The sequence below is a fragment of the Saccopteryx bilineata genome, chromosome 2, assembly GCF_036850765.1.
Source record: "Saccopteryx bilineata isolate mSacBil1 chromosome 2, mSacBil1_pri_phased_curated, whole genome shotgun sequence".
In the NCBI taxonomy this organism is placed as follows: Eukaryota; Metazoa; Chordata; class Mammalia; order Chiroptera; family Emballonuridae; genus Saccopteryx; species Saccopteryx bilineata.
Window position 1 is genome coordinate 186,696,207 of NC_089491.1, and position 17,086 is coordinate 186,713,292.

The 17,086-nt window shown below is 43.8% G+C and overlaps 1 protein-coding gene across 1 annotated transcript in view; it reads right to left on the reverse strand.

Annotated features, from left to right (window-relative positions):
• ALOX5AP (arachidonate 5-lipoxygenase activating protein) overlaps positions 1-7,683 on the reverse strand; it is a 28,108-nt gene extending 20,425 nt beyond the window's left edge. The window contains exons 1-2 of the mRNA XM_066254898.1: positions 7,559-7,683; positions 833-932 (exon numbers count right to left, since the gene is read on the reverse strand). Coding sequence (XP_066110995.1) covers positions 833-932; positions 7,559-7,628 — 170 coding nt within the window. The 5' untranslated portion in view covers positions 7,629-7,683. The remainder of the gene's footprint in view (positions 1-832; positions 933-7,558) is intronic.
• Positions 7,684-17,086: the final 9,403 nt, after the last annotated feature.

Genomic DNA, 17,086 nt, shown 5'->3' on the forward strand with positions numbered 1-17,086 from the left:
AAGTGTGGAACCTTCTCCCCATCTGCTCCCACAGAGCCTCTGTCACTTCTGGGTGTTGTTTTTTGCCAATATAAAAGTCCTTTTTTGGGGTGGCCATGACTCCATCCTTGGAAAGATCTCTAAGGACATCAGAGTCACCTCCAAGCCAAGCTTGGTCCAAACCAGCTCACAGCCAAAACCTTCCTTCTTACAGGCTGCTGGTCACAGGCACAGAGGAGCAGCAGAGAGGCTGGGCTGAGCCTTCTATTCCAATGCATTCTGCACAGAGGAAGAGTGAGGGTTTTAATAAAACCTACTGCATCCCAAATAGCACCAGCTCCTTCACCAGACTGTTCAGGTGTTTTCAAACAGCTTTTATATTCAAAAGCAAAGAATGAGAGGCAGGAAAGCCACTGCATAATTTCCCCATTTTTTTCTGTCCTTGTTCTGGTTGCTCAAGGAGAAAAGCATTATGAAATGTACTGCATCACCCCCAGACTTCCACTGAGGGAACCACAGGTTCCCTGCTGCCCGCAGGTCCTGCCTGCTACTTCTGCAGCCGGAAGGTGAGGAGTAGCGGGTTTTCATGCTATTACCTCTGCACTAACCCCACAGGAAACTGGTCAACTATGTGACTAAATGACTGGCCTCAGGTTCCTGGAACGAGGGGGAGCTGTGGTGATCTCCTTCCTCACCCACAGTCCTCACTTCCCTTCTTTTAACTCACTTACTGAGATGGTGGGGGTTTCCACAAATCCTCCCGTGTGGCTTTGAGGGTGGTCGTCACTCCAGTAGAGAGGCCCTGTGCCCATGCCCCCCTCTGTCAGTCAGCAGTGTCAAGGTTTGGACTCACTTGGCAGTGTAGACACGCTCAAAGGCAAGTGTCCCCATCCTCTGGAAGCTCCGCCCAGGGTGGGTCCTGCTTTCGTGTTCCACCTTGTGAGCGAAGAACCCTGCCAGGGGAAGGTTTGCATTTGAGTTATAACCGGCATACTCATGAGCCTCCCATCTTATCTTAAATATTAAATTTTTTTGTCTTGACCTCCAAATAGCCCAAATGTCCTCCATCAAATGCCATTCAGCAAAAATTTATTTAGCAACTACTCTCCCTGAATCACTGCATTTGGTGTTGCTGAGGCAATGGTGAGCAAAATATAGCCCCCTTCCCAGGCCTTTACATTTGAAGGGAATGGAAAAAGCAATAAAGCAGAAATTACTCTATAATGATGTACGCCAAGATAAGATTGAGTGAGACAACAGTGCTATAGAGGGGCAAAGGAGACAACTTAATTCGGTGTCCGGTTACAGAAGAATCCCTCTACTCAAGTGGAACAGAATATGCAAAGGTGCAGAGGCAAGAGCTGTCCTTCCTTTAGTATGTCTAGCTTATGATAGAAAGTGAGAAGTAGAACCTGGTTGAATTACAAATGAGGTCAGGGAAATAGATAGGTGATGAGTTTTTCTTTCAGTGACATTTATCTGTTATCACTTGCCATGAGCCAGACACTTAGCTTGCATCTGAGAACAAAACACGCAAAGAGCCTTGGCCTGGGTTGCTTACATTTTGACAAGAACAAAAGAGAAGAAGACAGACCATGCACAGCAAACTGAATACGTCCATTATAATTATACAGTGTGTAGAGTTAAGGACAAAGAGAAAGCAGAGCATGGTCTGAAGCCACTGGAAGTGCCCAACAGGGTAGATAGACTGAGCCTACATGAGGAAGTAGTAAGTAAGCCAAGGCTTGAAGAAGATGATGGTTGAGAAGTGCTCACTGAATTTAACAGTGCAACTGAGACCTCGATGAGAGCCATGTTAATAAAGTTTGAATTCCTTTCCATCTTGAGGAGAGAGAGGACTTATTGACAGGTGTAAGCTAAGCCATGGTGTAATAAGAAAGTCACTGTGTTTTTAGTGAGAGGGGTGAGACCATAACAAGGGAGAAGATGGGAGGCAGCCAATTAGGGCAATGGCTATGGGATATAAGAGATGTCAAGGAGGAGGCCTGGTCCGAAGGATTTGTCTATAAAGTAGATGTTGAGGATAGAGGTGAAGGTCTTGCTCTCTACCTATACATCTCCCCTCTCCACATTTTATGCCATCACTCCTCTTTCAAGAGTGAAAATTGGAAAAGTGATATTGTCAGGGATCCATCTATAAGGTTCTCTTTCACCAACTTCTCATTAACCTCCACAGAAAGACATGGAAAAGATAGGTTATATTTTAATAAAAGCCTCTTGTGTTTTTCTGTTTGGCAAAAGTGCATTTCTTCCCCAAGAATGGGCTCATTCTGAGCCCATGTCTAGGGCTGGCTCATATGAAGAAGGATCTACCATACTGCAGGCACTGTGGCAGGCATGCAACATAGGTTCCCTTATTGGGCTCATCCTGTTCCCACTTTGTAGACAAAGATGGTATGGTTCAGGGAGGCTGCATAACTCTGTCAGAGTCACTCTACCTGGGAGCAATAAATCTGGGGATCAGCTCCAGCTGGGCCTATGGCGATATGTCTCCTGTCATTGTCACACTGACGGTCACTGCACAGATTCCCTTGGCTACACAGGGTTTAAACACATGTCTGCCCATTCTGAATGTCTCTTCTTAACACAGAATCCAGTATAAAATTCTAATCATTGTCTTTCCAGAAACCAAAGTGACATCTGGCCTCTGAACAGGTAACCTGGGCAATATTAAGAAAGTCAGAGGTTATTCCTATAGCCAGCATCACAACTGGACTCAGATTCCTGTGTCTGCCCTTCTTCCTCTCCTTGCTCAGAGAACAAGCCCCTTACTCTTCCTCACAGCTTGCCCTCTACCTGTGACATTGACCCCATTCCTGCCACTTCTTCAGGGCTTTGTTTCATTGATGTTTTCCTTATTTTCTGAATCTTCAGGCCTTTTTTTTCTTCTCTTTACCCTGAAAACATACTCAAATCTTTCTTACTCTTAACACAAAACAAAAACTAGCCTGTCTCCATCCAATATTACACTAGATATACCTCTCCTTCCCTCTAAGCTAGACGTGAAAGTGTTGAGCTACTTTGATCCACTTTACCCCAATTCCTTGTTATCCTCAACTATGTTGCAGAAACTGTTTGTGCAAAGACCATTAACACACTTATCTTAGCCAGCTGCTAACATTAGGCCAAACCAGAGAGAGACAGAGGTAGCAACACCGAGAGAGAAGACTGCAAACTGTTCCTGAGAATCAGCCACACCCAAGGCATGGATAGCTGCCTTCCCTATGTTATTTCATGGAATACCTTCAACCAGCACATGTGGAAGCTATTAATAAATTTGCTTCTCAGTTGAGAAACCCGAGGGTCAGAGAAGTTAAATAACTTCTTCAGGATCACATTTTAAAAATTGTGAGATTTTAGTTAACTGCAAAGTTAATATGAACCAGCAGTTACCTGCACAAGAGACATCTATCTGCACTGTAGGAAGAACATGGCAAGATGGGGAAAGTGGGCAATGACAAGGGACGGTGCAAACCAAGACCTACGATAAATTGTCATTTGAAGAGGAAATGTTACAATTGATTCTGCAAACACAGAAGTAGCAGGCATCATCTGACCTTTTCCAGAGAACAGAAGTAGGACTGGGGAATAGAAGTTACAGGGCAGATTTCACCTTGATATTAGAAAGAACTTCCTGGGTAGTGAACTCTTGAATAAATGAATTTGAGGCACTATACATAGTGTGTGTGCCTACACTTTGGAGGAAGTTTGCATCCTAGCTTCACCTCTACTGACTCTAGGACTTCCAACCAATAGTTTACCTTTTAAGTCTCACTTTGCTTATTTGTAAAACAGAAATAATAATAGTATATATTTCATAGGGTGCAAGGATTAAATAAGATAATATTACGCCAGCATGAAAGACTGCACTTGACACAAAGCAAACTCTCATCACGCCTGGCAATGAGCAGGGCACACTCAGTTGGTCGTGAGTTCTCCACTACAGGAGTATTCCAGGAGGAGCTGCTGAGGGCCTGTAAGGAAGATTTCTGCACTGGAGAACTTCATGAGTTCCTGATCCTGTTTCTAGAGTCCATCAAACCCCAGGTTAGGTTGTGAAGTCTTCCCATATGGAGGCCCATGACACTCACTGTGTGAGTGTGAGTATTGGGGTGGGAGTGGAAGAGAAGGTGTGAAAATGTAGGTAGTCTCTACTTGCTCTATTTCTCTCCTTACCACAATTTTCACAAACCCTTCTGACTGCAGGGCCATCATGTCCCCCTTCTTGGTTTCAGAGTAAGAAGAGACTTGAGGCCTGACCTGTGGTGGCACAGTGGATAAAGCATCAACCTGGAAATGCTGAGGTTGCCGGTTCGAAACCCTGGGCTTGCCTGGTCAAGGCACATGTGGGAGTTGATGCTTCCTGCTCCTCCCCCTTCTCTCTCTCTCTGTCTCTCTCTCTCTCTCTCTCCTTTCTAAAATGAATAAATAAAAAATAATAAAAAAAAAGAAGAAGAGACTTGAGGAGTTGCCACTCTTGGAGGAGAGTTGCTGCTAACTCTGGCCACCTCCCCCCCACACCAGAAGGGCTGCAGGACAACCTTCAAGCCAAAGAACACCTTTTCTCTGCGGCCACTGGCTAGTCTCACTCCCTCCTCCCCATCTAATTAGGTTGGCTTCCTGTGGAAAGCACTTTCTCCAAACCTGTGTCCACCCTTTGCTCCAGTCAAAGCTGCTGGCACCTGGGCAGCAGACATGGCAGGTTCTCTGGAGGCTTGTCATAGGAAGTGCATCTATCTGTCCTCCCTGGGAAACCAGGCTCCGGTGGCTCTGGCCTAGCTTTCTTAGAAAGGTATCCTTCAAACTTGCGGATTTCCCTGCATGTGCTCTGCTGGATCAAGCTGGAAGAGGCCACAAGTTCAAAGATCTTGATGACGAAGGAACATTTGAAAGGCATAGGAGGAAGTTCCAGCAGGTGGCCAGGCCCTGGCCTCTCTGGAAAATGGGCTCACACAGCATATGGAGGCACAGAGCCCCCAGCCACCGGCACAGACACACACAGACATTCCTTGGGACAAAGACAGGTGTGCAGTGCCAGTGCCTGGCAACAGCATGTAAATGTTTCTTAAAACAAACAGGAAGGGTATGGAATGATATGTTGTGGTTGAGGGGAAGAAAAGCACAGTTTTTGCATATTTTCCAAACTCCATAAGGTAGATCTATGGTTGCTACATTGAGGTTGATTAGAATTGCAAAGAGAGGCTCTGGACATACATTTGGGCTTTTGTGTTTGCCTGGCAAGTCACAGAGCAAACAGGCAGAGGTGTTGTTTCCCAAGTCATTGGAACTTTTCTTGTTCTTCTACCTGGTACGTTGAATAGTTACCAAAAAATATCTTACACAGTGATCTCTGCACTGCATGGGTGCCTAGGTCTGTGCCTCACAAGGGAGCATAGCTTGTCCTGAGCCACCAAGGGGTGACAAGGGATCCTTCTTTGGTTTCAGTCTGCCCCTTCCACAAACATAGGTGGGCAGCACTGTACTAGTGTACTAGGTCATTCTAAACTCGTGTTAACAGCTGGAGTTGCTCACAGGGGGCTGGGAAGGGGTGGAAACTGTGATGGGGGCCATGTAGGGTCTTCCCAGCATGAAAACATCTCCAGGCCAAACCAGTGGCTCCATGCCTGTCCATGCGCCATGTACCCACCAGAAACCCTCCATCCCAATCTCAGTCATTGGGCCTCTGGGAGACCACAGTGTTCTCTCTTTATCTATCTTAAATGGCCTGTAGACTGTGGTTAAGACACAGACATTTGGCCATCTACCATTCCTCCTTCCCCTTTGTACCAAAGAAGTTCTTAATCTCATGTGCCAAAACTAATTTAAATCTTACCACCTGGCTCAAGTCTGCTCAGGGTTTGCTATACCATTACAGAGAAGCCCAGCACCCGCTCGACAGCCCAGGGCCAGGCCCTGGTCCCTCTCCATTAGGAGAGATAAAAGACTATTCTCATAGCAGGAGACACTGCAGAAATCCCCCCCATCTCCTTTCCCCCACCCCACCCCCACCTCCAAACTGAGAGAGAGGAGTTCAGAGAGAAGGCCGACTGCCCATCTCAGCTCAGCCATCTTTGCAGGCTGTGAGACAGCACTGGCTACCTGGTCACCGCACTTGTCAGCTATTTGGATGGGTCCAGGGGAAGGGCCAGAGAGAAGACCCTGCACAGAGTGAACCAGCACTGCTTGCCTACTGCCCAACTTCTGTCCCCAGGGAGGCCCTTGCAGGCTCGCTGCTGACCGTGCCTGCCCATCTGCTCCCACTGCTTCCCTCCCTGGGGGGCGGGAGCCACAGCTCTCTGCTCACTGCCATTTCTCCATGTAACCAGGCCACTGCCTGGCACAGAGCGGGGTCCCTGTAGGTGTGTGCAGGGATGAATAAACCCTTTGCTTGTTGACAAACTGAGGGAGCCCTGGCACAGTAGCCACATGACATAGCAGTGGCTTAAGGAAATGGTGGTCTAAACAATCAGTTGTTCCCTCCCAAGCTGCAACTCTACTGACTGTGACTTTATGTGAAATTGTTTGGGTCAGAAAACCACAAAGTGCTCTCCCATATAGGAGACCTCCTCAGAGTGTTCAAAGTTAGGCCTCTGGTGTGGGGAGCCACAGAGAAGCCTCACTCTGTGCCCCAGAGCTAATCACCAACCTCTGTCCACATTCAAATTGGGAGAAAATATCAGAATATCCCAAATTGATGAAATATTTAAATTCCAAAGTGTGACAGTGTGTGAACATTCATTGCTATGAAGTTGTGGAGCTGCCCTTAGTAAGTACTCCCCTTTTTTCTCTCTCTCTCAATAAACTGCAGATTACAAAGTCACTGGAGATACTTATGAAAAGAGTCTGATGCAGCCCTACCAACTCCAAGCCTTTAGCAGAGAGTCCTACACAGTCCTACTTTTCTCAAATCTGGGTATCCTGCTTGGTTGTTTTAAAAACTGATAGCAGGATTAGTGGACATGTAGCCCCAATACTAGAATGTACCCTCCCCTCTCTTTCTTTATGTAAGTGTATAATTCATATGGAAAATCCTTCAAAATTTATACATTGCTAGAGGGGAAAAAATATAACAAATGACATGTTTCTTCAAAAGAAAAGAAAAGGTTACACAGGTAAAATAACGATAAGGTGATCTCCCTTTCACAATCCCCCAAATTCACCTTTTTTTTTTAGCCTCCATTTGACAAGTAACCTCAGATGCACTAAAGTCAGCCCAGCTGATCAGAGTGAAGCCCAGTGTCTGAGTGAACATATGTCTCATCTTCCCTTTCCAGACACTGGCCTTCCTCTGTGGCCCCATTAACTAATAATAGTTGAAATGCTGATTGCAGACCCTTGGGTGAGGGGCTTGCCAAAGCCTCCAGGTGGCTTCCCTGGCGCGGATAAGTTATCACCATCAAAGTGAAAGAAACCCCTAGTCCCTGCAAAATTACATTCAAATAAAAAAAGCAACAGATATAGATGAAAAGTACATACACACACAGAGCTGCATAAGCCTGACTTTCAAACAAATAACATCTCCCCTGGCTTTCCCTCCTGAATGAGCAGCTTCCCTTACCATTCTGGACCACGCTGATGAGGGTGACGATGACCAACAAGACAATATTGCCCAGGGTTTCTTGGTCCATGTTTGCTTCAGGCTTACCAGGGAGGACTGCTCTGTGGCACTCACGTCTGCACTGTGCAGAAAGGGGAAGTGAGGGCCTGCACTCTGTCTTTCATCATTAGAATTTCTGAAGGTCCCAACACAATTACACAGTGCCGCCTTCTTCTTCCTCCTCCTCTTCCTCCTCCTCTTTCTTTATAACTAGCCTTCAAAGTGCCCTGGCTCAGTGTGACTTGCCAGGTGAATCAGGGAAGAAACATAAAAATTTGTTTTTTTATTTATAGAGAACCAAAAATATCTGTGTCCTGAGTACAGATCTTTTTGCACTCTTTTGAGGAGGAATACTTAACACATGACAGGGTCCACAGTAGCAGCCAGGTAATGAGGCCTGGATAAGTGAATCAGTGAAAGAATGGATGGGGGAATGAATGAGAAGGAGAAGGGACAGCTGAAGCCACAAGAGAATTAAAACTATACCAAAGACTTGAGATAAGGGGCTGAAATGGGGATGTAGATGGCCCCTAAAGAAACCTTTTAAATAGGAAGTGTTATTAAACAGTACAACTGGCCTCCATGAGGTAATTGTGAAGACACCTGCCCTGGTGACTTCTCAACATAATGATAAGAAGAAGGAGAGGGTGTGAGAGCAGGGCTGCTGGGTGGGGCAGGTGGTTGCTGTCAGTTTATAGGACAGCTTTCTCTGGTAACTGGCAACCCCTTGGAAATTACAGAGAAAATGCAAGATTCCTGCAATCTTCTTCCCAGACTCAACAACTATTTGGCAGTGATCAAGAGGAGCTTTTAACAAAGCCTCACTTGGGAAGAGAACATTGGCCAGTATACTTGGTGGAAGCAAGGAGCTGCCTCTTGGTGTGGGAGTAGCCAGCGTGAACAAGCCATCTCACACCAGCCCTCATACAGAGGTCAGCGGAGACCAGTATGAGTGTCCTCAGTTTGACTTAAAGAATGGGGTTCACAGAGGCAGTGTGAGGAGTAAGGACATGCAGAGGCCTGCAGAAAGGGACACTAGGCCAGTTGGAACACTCAAGTACCCTCTGAGTACCTCAACATTAGCAAGACATTTATGTTCTTTTTTCATTTCTTTTTTTTTTTTCTTCTTCTTCTTGTCTGATTGCTGTGGCTATGACTTCCAGAACTATGTTGAATAAGAGTGGTGAAAGGGAGCACTCCTGCCTTGTTCCTGATCTTAAGGGGATTGCTTTTAATTTTTGCCCATTGAGTATGATCTTGGCTGTGGGTTTGTCATAGGTGGGCTTTATCATGTTGAGGTATGTTCCCTGTATTCTCACTTTGCTGAGAGTTTTGATCATAAATGGGTGCTGGGTTTTATCAAATGCTTTTTCTATATCTATTGATATTATTATCACTTAGCTTTGGTATTTTAATTATGATGTGTCTTGGTGTAGATTTCTTTGGGTTTCTCTTTAATGGAGTTCTCTGTGCTTCTTGAACTTGTGAGATGTTTTCCTGCCTTAATTGAGGGAAGTTTTCAGCTATGATATGTTTGAACAAAGTCTCTATCTCTTGTTCTTTCTCTTCTTCTTCAGTAACCCCTATGATGCGGATGTTATTTCTCTTCATGTTGTCACAGAGCTCTCTTAGAGTTTCCTCAGACTTTTTCAGTCTCTTTTCTTTTTTCTGCTCTGCTTCCATGCCTTTATTTATTTATTTATTTTATTCTTAGTCTGTTTTTTTTATTTATTTTAGAAAGGAGAGAGAGATAAAGAAGAGAGAAAGAAACAGAGAGAGAGAAGGGGGAGGAGCAGGAAGCATCAACTCCCATATGTGCCTTGACCAGGCAAGCACAGGGTTTCGAACCAGCAACTTCAGCATTTTCAGGTCGACGCTTTATCCACTGCGCCACCCAGGTCAGGCGCCTTTATTTACCTTGTCCTCTAACTCGCTGATTTGATTCTCAGCTTCATCCATCCTGCTTTTAATTCCTTCCAATGTGTTCTTCATTTCTAATATTGTATTTGTCATTTCTGACTGATTCTTTTTTATTATTTCAATGTCCTTTTTTATATTTGCTATCTCTTTATTTAGGTGTTTGTTGTTGTGAGTTGGGGGCACAAAAAGAGAGATCAGCAGATGAAATCATCAAGGACTAGCAAAGGACCACCACTCACTCAGGCAATTGGCCCCGAGTTCGCGCTGTGTCCTATTTTTATTCACAAGAATTCAAAAAAGCTTGTTTACTGAGAAATTGGCATAACATCAAGCGTAACTTTTACTTAAAGATACATGGAGTACATCTGCATGATAGCTTAATAACAATATAATATCAAAAGGCATGAATTGCTGTTGCTTCTATGGTTTCCACAACATTCCTCTCTTTATCTCAAGGGATAACCTTGGAAGGTACAGAAATCTTATGAGAATGTTTTACTGAGAAAAAGCCCAGCAACTGCCTTCAGTCACATAGACCTGTTTCAGTGACTTGCCTTCAAGTCACAAAACAATTCTCTTGGCAAAACAGTCTTTTCTTGTTGGCTGTGTTCCCATCCAAGGCCATGCAATGGGTTATTCCACTACAGGTGATCGTAATGACCATCTATTGTTGTTCTAACATCTTTGAGCATCCTAACAATCGTTATTTTAAACTCTGCATCTGGTAATTTGGTTATATCTTACTCATTCAGGTCCTTTTCTGGGGATTTCTCTTGATTCATTTGTGTTGCATTTCTCTGCCTTCTCATTTTGTCTGTGTAAAAGAAGGTTTTGGCCACTGGAGTCCACTGGGTATGGCCTCTGCGTTCCCTAGGTGTGGTCTGTCTACAGGCCTGCCACCTCCTCTGCTGTTGCTGCCTAGGGTGTTTGGGTGTGGGCATTGCCGATGCCAGCCCACCTGGGCTGTTGCTGTGGTTTCCACCTCTCCTTCACAGGAGTGGCTGTGATCACACGCTTGGGTGTACAAGCCTCGGTGGCCTTGGCCTTTGCCCCGGCTTCACAGGTGGCATTATGCTCGACCCTGAGGGTAAGGGTGAGCACCTTTGCTCAGCTGCCAGTCTTCGCCTGATTCTGGGCTTCGCCCCACCCTTGCAGTAGGAGCCCGCCTGTGGGACGGCTGCAAGCCTTGGCTCCACAGGCCGGGCAGGACTGTGTGCCCACACTCCGTAGCAGGACTCTGCCTGTTCTGGGCTTTTAGCTCCACCCCTGTGGGAGAAGCCAGCTCCCAAGTCAGCCCACAAGCCTCTGTTCTGCAGGTGGGGCAAGGCTGCACTCCTGAGCCCTTGCTCGTCAGATATCCATTCCTAGGACAAACCAATGGTAGAAAAATGATAGAATCCGATAGTTTCCACAGTTTGTCTTATGGTTGAGGGAGATTGTCCCCTAAGGAAACATTGGGAGTTGCGGGGGGCAGTACTGGGTACATATATGATCATGTTGTGATTGTCCATTACTTATAATACCAGATTAAAATGTCCAGTTTTTTGTGGGTTTTTTTGTATTTTTCTGAAGCTGGAAACGGGGAGAGACAGTCAGACAGACTCCCGCATGCACCTGACCGGGATCCACTCGGCACGCCCACCAGGGGCGACGCTCTGCCCTCCAGGGGGCGATGCTCTGCCCCTCTGGGGCGTTGCTCTGCCGTGACCAGAGCCACTCTAGTGCCTGGGACAGAGGCCAAGGAGCCATCCCCAGCACCCGGGCCATCTTTGCCCCAATGGAGCCTTGGCTGCGGGAGGAGAAGAGAGAGACAGAGAGGAAGGAGGGGGGGTGGAGAAGCAAATGGGCACTTCTCCTATGTGCCCTGGTCAGGAATCAAACCCGGGTCCCCCACATGCCAGGCCGATGCTCTACCACTTAGCCAACCGGCCAGGGCCTAAAATGTCCAGTTTTTAAAGAATGTTCTCTGTCTTGCAGTCCAGTGTCTTTAAGGTGCACCCTAATCTCCCTCCTGGCTGGTGTTTATGTTGATGTGTGTGCATGTGTGCCACAATCTGCAAGTACATGGAAAACATGTTAACAGAATCTGAGATGTTCTGCCCAGATGCCACTGGAAATCTTGGAACTCTGTGGAACTCAGGGAACCAGAAAGGGGCAGGGAACCAGAAACTTGGTCAAGGGCAGGTCTCCACCCCTTCTGGGGCTCCTGCCCTTCCCCCACAGGCTGGATTGCAGGCGGCCCGCAGCTGAGCTTGACCACTTTTGCACATCCCCTCCTCCCCAGCTGGGCAAGACTGAGCTCACACCTGGGCCTCAGTGGTGGCCAGTCAGCTTCCACCCTTGTCGACAGAACCGCGCTTCCGTGTCCTGCTGCCGCCCACCCTTGGGCGAGCCCTCAGCCATGTGGGTGGGGGCGCTGCAGCTCAGACCCTAACACTCACTACTGTAGTCCCGAAAGCTTCCTCCTTCTAAGCGACTCTGCTCTGAGTGCCGCGGGGAAGCTTGTTTGGCTGGTGTCCTGCTTTTCTTTGCTGGTATTGCTGTTTCCAGGGGAAATGTTCACTTCAGATTTGGGGAGTGAATCGTCCCAGAGGTTAGGGTGGCTGTCTCTCAAAATGTTTCTCCCTGTGCCTCCTAGATTACACTCTCTTCCTGCTGCTCTGATCCTCTCCTCTCTCCTCATCCCCTGGAGCCCTGAGTGAGTGGCTGTGAGAGAGGTTTTCTGTGTGGTTCCTTTAAGAAGAATCCTGGGTCTGAGCAATCAATCTCTTTCTCACAAAGAGTATCCTGTCTTGTTTCCAGCTAAATACTGTCCATACGCCTCTTCTAGGCTCTAGGGCTGCAGGCTGGGGCTTTGTTCCTGGGACTCAGGACCCTCCCCTCTCTGCTAAACTCACTTCCCGCCACGCAAGTCTCTCCTGGCTGCCGTTCACTCCGGGGAGCTGGGCAGACCTCTCCAAGTTTCTGCTTTTCCTACCATCTTGGTGTAGCTTCTTCAGTGTTCCTTGGTTGAAGAGTCCTCTTAGTTTAGTCCTAAGTTGGTTTTTCCAGATGATGGTTCTTTTTTTTTTTTTTTTAAACAAATTTTTATTAATGGTAATGGGATGACATTAATAAATCAGGGTACATATATTCAAAGAAAACATGTCTAGGTTATTTTGTCATTAAATTATGTTGCGTACCCCTCGCCCAAAGTCAGATTGTCCTCCGCCACACTCTATGTAGTTCTCTGTGCCCCTCCCCCTCCCCCTAACTCTCTCCCTCCCTCCCTCCCATGTCCTCCCTCCCCCCACCCCTGGTAACCACCACACTCTTGTCCATGTCTCTTAGTCTCATTTTTATGTTCCACCAATGTATGGAATCATGTAGTTCTTGTTTTTTTCTGATTTACTTATTTCACTCCTTATAATGTTATCAAGATCCCACCATTTTGCTGTAAATGATCTGATGTCATCATTTCTTTTTTTTTTTTAATAAATTTTTATTAATGGTAATGGGATGACATTAATAAATCAGGGTACATATATTCAAAGAAAACATGTCTAGGTTATTTTGTCATCAAATTATGTTGCAAACCCCTCGCCCAAAGTCAGATTGTCCTCCGTCACCCTCTATCTAGTTCTCTGTGCCCCTCCCCCTCCCCCTAACTCTCTCCCTCCCTCCCTCCCATGTCCTCCCTCCCCCCCCACCCTTGGTAACCACCACACTCTTGTCCATGTCTCTTAGTCTCATTTTTATGTTCCACCAATGTATGGAATCATGTAGTTCTTGTTTTTTTCTGATTTGCTTATTTCACTCCTTATAATGTTATCAAGATCCCACCATTTTGCTGTAAATGATCTGATGTCATCATTTCTTATGGCTGAGTAGTATTCCATAGTGTATATGTGCCACATCTTCTTTATCCAGTCTTCTATTGAAGGGCTTTTTGGTTGTTTCCATGTCTTGGCCACTGTGAAAAGTGCTGCAATGAACATGGGGCTACATGTGTCTTCACGTATCAATGTTTCTGAGGTTTTGGGGTATATACCCAGTAGAGGGATTGCTGGGTCATAAGGTAGTTCTATTTGCAGTTTTTTGAGGAACCACCATACTTTCCTCCATAATGGTTGTACTACTTTACAGTCCCACCAACAGTGAATGAGGGTTCCTTTTTCTCCACAGCCTCTGCAACATTTGCTATTACCCGTCTTGTTGATAATAGCTAATCTAACAGGAGTGAGGTGGTATCTCATTGTAGTTTTGATTTGCATTTCTCTAATAACTAATGAAGCTGAGCATCTTTTCATATATCTGTTGGCCATTTGTATCTCTTCCTGGGAGAAGTGTCTGTTCATGTCCTCTTCCCATTTTTTTATTGGATTGCTTGTTTGTTTGTTGTTGAGTTTTATGAGTTCTTTGTAAATTTTGGATATTAGGCCCTTATCTGAGCTGTCGTTTGAAAATATCAGTTCCCATATAGTTGGCTGTCTGTTTATTTTGATATCAGTTTCTCTTGCTGAGGAAAAACTTTTAATTCTGATGTAGTCCCATTCATTTATCTTTGCCTTCACTTCTCTTGCCATTGGAGTCAAGTTCATAACATGTTCTTTAAAACCCAGGTCCATGATTTTAGTACCTATGTCTTCTTCTATGTACTTTATTGTTTCAGGTCTTATATTTAGGTCTTTGATCCATTTTGAATTAATTTTAGTACACGGGGACAGGCTGTAGTCGAGTTTCATTCTTTTGCATGTGGCTTTCCAGTTTTCCCAACACCATTTGTTGAAGAGGCTTTCTTTTCTCCATTGTGTGTTGTTGGCCCCTTTATCAAAGATTATTTGACCATATATATGTGGTTTTATTTCTGGGCTTTCTATTCTGTTCCATTGGTCTGAGTGTCTATTTTTCTGCCAATACCATGCTGTTTTGATTATCGTGGCCCTATAATATAGTTTAAAGTCAGGTATTGTAATGCCCCCAGCTTCATTCTTTTTCCTTAGGATTGTTTTGGCTATTCGGGGTTTTTTATAGTTCCATATAAATCTGATGATTTTTTGTTCCATTTCTTTAAAAAATCTCATAGGGATTTTGATGGGAATTGCATTAAATTTGTATATTGCTTTGGGTAATATGGCCATTTTGATTATATTTATTCTTCCTATCCAAGAACAAGGAATATTTTTCCATCTCATTGTATCTTTTTCGATTTCCCTTAACAATGCTTTGTAATTTTCATTATATAGGTCCTTTACGTTCTTTGTTATGTTTATTCCTAGGTATTTTATTTTTTTTGTTGCAATCATGAAGGGGATTATTTTTTTGAGTTCGTTTTCTAATATTTCATTGTTGGCATATAGAAAGGCTATGGACTTTTGTATGTTAATTTTGTATCCTGCGACCTTACTGTATTGGTTTATTGTTTCTAATAATCTTTTTGTGGAGTCCTTTGGGTTTTCGATGTATAGGATCATATCATCAGCAAAAAGTGATAGCTTTACTTCTTCTTTTCCGATATGGATGCCTTTTATTTCTTTGTCTTGTCTGATTGCTCTGGCCAGAACTTCTAGCACCACGTTGAATAAGAGTAGAGAGAGTGGACAACCCTGTCTTGTTCCTGATTTAAGGTAGAAAGTCCTCAGTTTTATGCCGTTTAATAGGATGTTGGCTGATGGTTTATCATATATGGCCTTTATCATGTTGAGATATTTTCCTTCTATACCCATTTTGTTGAGAGTCTTAAACATAAAATTGTGTTGTATTTTATCAAAAGCCTTTTCTGCATCTATTGATAAGATCATGTGGTTTTTGTTCTTTGTTTTGTTGATATGGTGTATTACGTTAACCGTTTTGCGTATGTTGAACCATCCTTGAGATTCTGGGATGAATCCCACTTGATCATGATGTATTATTTTTTTAATATGTTGTTGTATTCGGTTTGCCAGTATTTTGTTTAGTATTTTAGCATCTGTATTCATTAGAGATATTGGTCTGTAGTTTTTTTTCTTTGTGCCATCCTTGCCAGGTTTTGGTATGAGGGTTATGTTGGCCTCATAAAATGTGTCTGGAAGTATTGCTTCTTCTTCAATTTTTTGGAAGACTTTGAGTAGAATAGGAACCAAGTCTTCTTTGAATGTTTGATAGAATTCACTAGTATAACCGTCTGGGCCTGGACTTTTATTTTTGGGGAGATTTTTAATAGTTTTTTCTATTTCCTCCCTGCTGATTGGTCTGTTTAGGCTTTCTGTTTCTTCATGACTCAGTCTAGGAAGGTTGTATTGTTCTAGGAATTTATCCATTTCTTCTAGATTGTTGTATTTGGTGGCATATAATTTTTCATAGTATTCTACAATAATTCTTTGTATATCTATGATGTCTGTGGTGATCTCTCCTCTTTCATTTTGGATTTTATTTATTTGAGTCCTGTGTCTTTTTTCCTTGGTGAGTCTTGCCAAGGGTTTGTCAATTTTGTTGATCTTTTCAAAGAACCAGCTCCTTGTTTTATTGATTTTTTCTATAGTTTTTCTGTTCTCTATTTCATTTATTTCTGCTCTGATTTTTATTATCTCCTTTCTTCGGCTGGTTTTGGGTTGTCTTTGTTCTTCTTTTTCTAGTTCCTTAAGGTGTGAAGTTAAGTGGTTTACTTCGGCTCTCTCTTGTTTGTTCATATAGGCCTGAAGTGATATGAACTTTCCTCTTATTACTGCTTTTGCTGCATCCCAGAGATTCTGATATGTCGTATTTTCATTTTCATTTGTCTGTATATATCTTTTGATTTCTGCGCTTATTTCTTCTTTGACCCATTCATTTTTTAGAAGTATGTTGTTTAGTTTCCACATTTTTGTGGGTTTTTCCCCCTCTTTTTTGCAGTTGAATTCTAGTTTCAAGGCTTTATGATCAGAAAATATGCTTGGTACAATTTCAATTTTTCTAAATTTGCTGATATTGTCTTTGTGGCCCTACATATGGTCAATTCTTGAGAATGTTCCATGTACACTAGAGAAAAATGTATACTCTGTCGCTTTGGGATGAAGTGTCCTGTAGATGTCTATCATATCCAGGTGTTCTAGTATTTCGTTTAAGGCCACTATATCTTTATTGATTCTCTGTTTGGATGACCGATCTAGAGCCGTCAGCGGTGTATTGAGGTCTCCAAGTATGATTGTATTTTTGTTAGTTTTTGTTTTAAGGTCAATAAGTAGCTGTCTTATATATTTTGGTGCTCCTTGGTTTGGTGCATATATATTAAGGATTGTTATGTCTTCTTGATTCAACTTCCCCTTAATCATTATGAAATGACCATTTTTGTCTCTGAGTACATTTTCTGTCTTGTAGTCAGCATTATTAGATATGAGTATTGCTACACCTGCTTTTTTTTGGGTGTTGTTTGCTTGGAGTATTGTTTTCTAGCCTTTCCTTTGAATTTGTTTTTATCCTTGTTGCTTAGATGTGTTTCTTGTAGGCAGCATATAGTTGGATTTTCTTTTTTAATCCATTCTGCTACTCTGTGTCTTTTTATTGGTAAGTTTAATCCATTTACATTTAGTGTAATTATTGACACTTGTGGGTTCCCTACTGCCATTTTATAAA